Source organism: Primulina eburnea, chromosome 1, assembly GCF_022965805.1.
Source record: "Primulina eburnea isolate SZY01 chromosome 1, ASM2296580v1, whole genome shotgun sequence".
NCBI lineage: Eukaryota > Viridiplantae > Streptophyta > Magnoliopsida > Lamiales > Gesneriaceae > Primulina > Primulina eburnea.
Genome location: NC_133101.1, coordinates 25,346,542 through 25,351,214, shown reverse-complemented (window position 1 = coordinate 25,351,214; position 4,673 = coordinate 25,346,542). Strand labels below are relative to the sequence as shown.

Genomic DNA, 4,673 nt, shown 5'->3' with positions numbered 1-4,673 from the left:
AGCAGAAACGCCATATCTGAATCATATTCAATTCTGACAATATCATAAATTCAAAACATGTCTAAACGTAACAAAACTTACGTCCAGTTGTAGCCTGCGTTAATAGGAACTCGGTGCTGAAGTCGGATTCAAAATCAGACGGACGGATTTCTCACAAAAGGCGTAAGGATTTTTCTTAGAAACTTTCTGAAGCTTCTTCTCGATTTCCTCTCAATATTCTGAAGAATTTTGCATGCTTATATATATATATATATACATACCCGTACATGCAAACACACAAGTGTCTCAATTTCGTTTTGCATGACTCGCGCTCGAGCGGTCAATCTTTACCGCTCGGGCGCGAAGCCTTCTGTCCGGAACCCAACTTCTTATCCCCTGGCGCTCGGGCGGTAAATCTTTACCGCTCGGGCGCGAGAGTTTCTGTCCGAATTTCATTCTTGTGGTGCATTGGCGCTCGGGCGGTGCTTTTCTACCGCTCGGGCGCCACATATTCTGTCCGAACTCTTGGCTCATAATGCAACGACGCCCGGCTTCTTCATTCAAGTTCGTATAACCTCAATCATGTCAATTATCAGCAAATCGTGTCCGATTATAATAACCATTGTCAAATCATTTCGGATTAACATGATAAATTTCTCGGGCCTTACACTTGAGCTCAGTCAAATCAAACTCAAGTCGAGTTTAACTGAACCTCTTTCCGAGTAGCTTAACACACTTGCACCCATAGTGATTCTCCACCCATGTACTTGATTTACTATTAAAATTTCAAAGAATCCATGCACGCTAATTTGATTTGAAATAGTTGTTCTTGATTTACTATTAAAATTTCAAAGAATCCATGCACGCTAATTTGATTTATACAGCTTATGTTGTTGAGAGAACTGGTTGCCATTCGATATTTGTTCTCTCATCACGGACAACTGTTGTTCTCCATTAATCATCCTGGCCAATAACTGTACCAATTTGTAACTCATGGATTAAATCCGATGCATAATTTGACTTTCATACCAATAGTAAAATCCAACACTTCTTAATTTTATCAAATGACATAGTCGATGATAAATGTACAATTCAAATATTTTAATATGTACAAAAATATAATCATCACATTTCAATCGTTCTCAAAACTTAGATGATTATTGCTGAAAGAACAAGCAGAAAACCCCAACGAAGAACCAGATTTATAATAGGGTACAGAGTGCTTCAAGATGTGTGTGGGTAAAGTTACTCTTTTGTGCCACAATTTGTTAGAGGAGCATGCACAAGGCCCTTCTTATACTCAAAAGATGTATGTTTGTGGAAGTATGTATATGCTCAAAATGCAAAAATGATTTTTTTTTTACATTTTTTAATACATGACTGACTATTTATAAGTATAGTCGAATTTGCAATCTATCTCCATTTATTGGGAATTTTTTATTTTTGTTTTTTTTATCATATATACCAAGATTAGCACCAAGATGGTTTCAAGTATTCTCAGTCAATTGATTATTAAAGCAAAGTTTAACATGTTATGATCTCCTAACACTGTCCTCTGAAAATACCAAACACGTTGAGACTTGAGAGTACTGAAGTAAAGAGTTAAAAAGGGCTCTTCTACCATGTCGAAGATAAAGTAAAAGTAGAGTGCACCACTGTCCTCTATACATTTTCACTCAGAAACACTTCCGATGAACGATAGCGGCACCCGATTCATCGTATTCATCTTTTGTTATCCACATCTGCATACACATTTCAAAGAAACTATAAATACAAAGTCTTGAAAATCGACTCGAATGGAATTCGAGCAAAAAGGGATTCACAATTTACCTTTTGGAATGTGCTCAGAGAAGCAAGGATAGATCCCCCGATCCACACGCTGTATTTCCGTTCTGGAGGAGCCACCACCTTTATCTTCATACCAGCGGGAGCAAGTGCATTGATTTCTTTGCTCATACGATCCGTGATGCCAGGGAACATGGTCGATCCACCGCTCAGCACGATGTTTCCGTAGAGGTCCTTCCTGATGTCAATGTCGCTCTTTATGATCGAGTCATATGTCGTTTTGTGGATTCCGGAAGCTTCCATGCCTATAAGGGATGGCTGGAACAAGACTTCAGGGCACCGGAACCTCTCTGCACCAACTGTAATGACTTGCCCGTCTGGCAATTCATAGCTTTTCTCTAGGGCAGAGCTGTTCTTGGCATTCTCAATCTCTTGCTCGTAGTCGAGGGCAACGTAACCGAGCTTCTCTTTCATGTCACGAACGATTTCTCGTTCGGCAGCGGTGGTGAAATTGTTACCTCTTTCTCTGAGTATTGTTACAAAATGCTCAGTCAGGTCACGACCAGCGAGATCAAGACGGAGAATTGCGTGAGGAAGTGCGTAGCCCTCGTATATTGGCACAGTGTGGCTAACCCCATCACCAGAATCCATAACAATCCCTTAATACAAGAAAAGAGAGCATAAAATCATCAAACAAAGAACCGTTTTCGACCCGAAGGAAATTAAAAAAAAAAAACAGAACACAAACCTGTGGTACGGCCACTAGCATAGAGAGACAGCACAGCCTGGATGCTTACATACATAGCAGGGACACTGAAGTTTTCAAACATGATTTGAGTCATTTTCTCACGGTTCGCCTTCGGGTTCAGTGGGGCCTCAGTGAGCAGTACCGGGTGGTCTTCCGGAGCAACACGAAGCTCGTTGTAGAACGTGTGGTGCCAAATCTTCTCCATGTCGTCCCAGTTGCTCACGATACCATGCTCAATTGGATATTTGATGAAAAGCATACCTCTTTTTGACTGAGCTTCGTCACCAATATAAGCATCCTTCTGTCCCATTCCAACCATCACCCCTGTGTATTTAGGCACCCCAACTATACTGGGAAACACTGTCCTCGGAGCATCATCACCAGCAAATCCTGCCTGCATCACAAATAATTATCAAAAATACGAACCGGAATCATCATCTTCCGGGCTGAATTACGAACCTTAACCATTCCAGTCCCATTGTCGCAGACGACTGGTTGGATATCATCAACATCAGCCATTTTTTACAACCTTGAAAAGGAAAGATTGTGGAAGACATATGATAAGTCCTAAGATAAGAGCTCGAGAAAATGATTCAATTCACCAGAATAAGCATATCAATATGTCAGCAAACAATATTTCTAATTAAATGAAAATACAAGTACAAACAGGATTCGAATAATAAACTAAATCGAGCATCTATATATATATATATATATATATATATATATATATATATATATATATATATATATATATATACATATAATCCAAGAGAAATCTAGATAATTAATCATACCATATCCCAGTAAATAATAGTCCTTAGCCATACCAAAATACTGTGATATTTTTCTAAAATACATCTCATTAATAATGCACCATATTAATTCTTAAAATTTAAAATTAATAAAAATATACAGTACACTATAAATAAATGATGGGTGTGTAATAACCATCCATGCATAACGTCAGGATAAAATCAATAAAACAATTACATCACTCCAATCAAAACATCCAAGAAAGTTATTACAAAACACCAAAAAAAATTTAAAAATCAAGAAAATATCCTAATCAAACAATCTTTCTATAAAAAAAAAAAGTTTATAAAAAATCACCCCTCAAGTTCCTAATTTAATATAATTTTACATAAAAAAAACATAACTCCAGTCTCCATGAAAAAATTATTAATAAGAAAAATAATTTATATATATGCATAATACCGAGCAATTCAATTACAATAAGATCAAAAGCAACAGAACATAACATGTTAACATCCATCAATTTACATCACAAAACTATCATCACTATGGACCCAATATTCAATAATAAATATATATTTTCTTTCTCAGAACCAAAACACCTCGTGTGCGTGTGTGTGTGTGAACTGGGAGTATGTTTGCAAAAAGCAAGGTCATTTTTTTTATCCTGTCGAATTCTCCCGACACGATCCCAGCCCTTTAAAGGCATCGAACACATCAAAAATTTCGACGAGAACTCCAGTTCCAAGACGACAAAATAGCACATACAGAGCAGAGCATTCTTCAGACCCCATAATTAAACATAAGTAAGCAGCATTTCGCAGTACCAGAATACTCTTTTTGGACGAGGAAGACGAACCACGGAAGCGAAAAATCCGCCTTTAATTTCTTTGCGACTTTCTGGAAAGTTTTTACGGAGTATGGGGCGTGGGTTTTGTTTGTGGGATGATGGAGATAGCAAACTGAAATGAATCGGAAGGTAACATATTGATTTGCCATAAATGCATTCCCTTACGTTCAATTGGCCAAGTGTTCCAAAAATAATTTGAATCGGCACCTTATTCAACGGCTCGAGAGGTTGACACATCTCTAACTTAGACGAGGCATTAACATAGGGGAGAGCAAGTAATCAACATGTCTATATACTATTTTGTCCTTTTTTATATGTTGTTGTACATCGTGTTTGTGTGTATATATATATATATATATATATCAACATGTCTATATACTATTTTGTCCTTCTTGATATGTTGTTGTACATCGTGTTTGTGTTTATATATATATATATATATATATATATATATATATATATATATATATATATATATATATATATATATATATTATTGATGACACTTACCTATTATATACTATATGAGTATCACTTTAGCAATAAACATGATGG

At 36.7% G+C, this 4,673-nt stretch overlaps 1 protein-coding gene across 1 annotated transcript; it reads right to left on the bottom strand.

Moving 5' to 3' along the window:
• Positions 1-1,386: 1,386 nt before the first annotated feature.
• LOC140829533 (actin-2-like) lies at positions 1,387-4,278 on the bottom strand. The gene is made up of 5 exons (XM_073192829.1): positions 4,096-4,278; positions 2,972-3,041; positions 2,513-2,906; positions 1,810-2,423; positions 1,387-1,721 (listed from the first exon to the last, which is right to left on the bottom strand). The coding sequence occupies exons 2-5, from the start codon at positions 3,029-3,031 to the stop codon at positions 1,656-1,658; spliced, it is 1,134 nt and encodes a 377-aa protein (XP_073048930.1). The 5' UTR covers positions 3,032-3,041; positions 4,096-4,278; the 3' UTR covers positions 1,387-1,655.
• Positions 4,279-4,673: the final 395 nt, after the last annotated feature.

Excerpts from the sequence above, each read along its gene's own strand:
- LOC140829533 (XM_073192829.1), bottom strand. The coding sequence starts at position 3,031 with ATGGCTGATGTTGATGATATCCAACCAGTCGTCTGCGACAATGGGACT. Across the intron at positions 2,907-2,971 it reads ATGGGACTGGAATGGTTAAG|GCAGGATTTGCTGGTGATGA; the intron begins GTTCGTAATTCA and ends TTTGTGATGCAG. Across the intron at positions 2,424-2,512 it reads TGCTAGTGGCCGTACCACAG|GGATTGTTATGGATTCTGGT; the intron begins GTTTGTGTTCTG and ends TCTTGTATTAAG.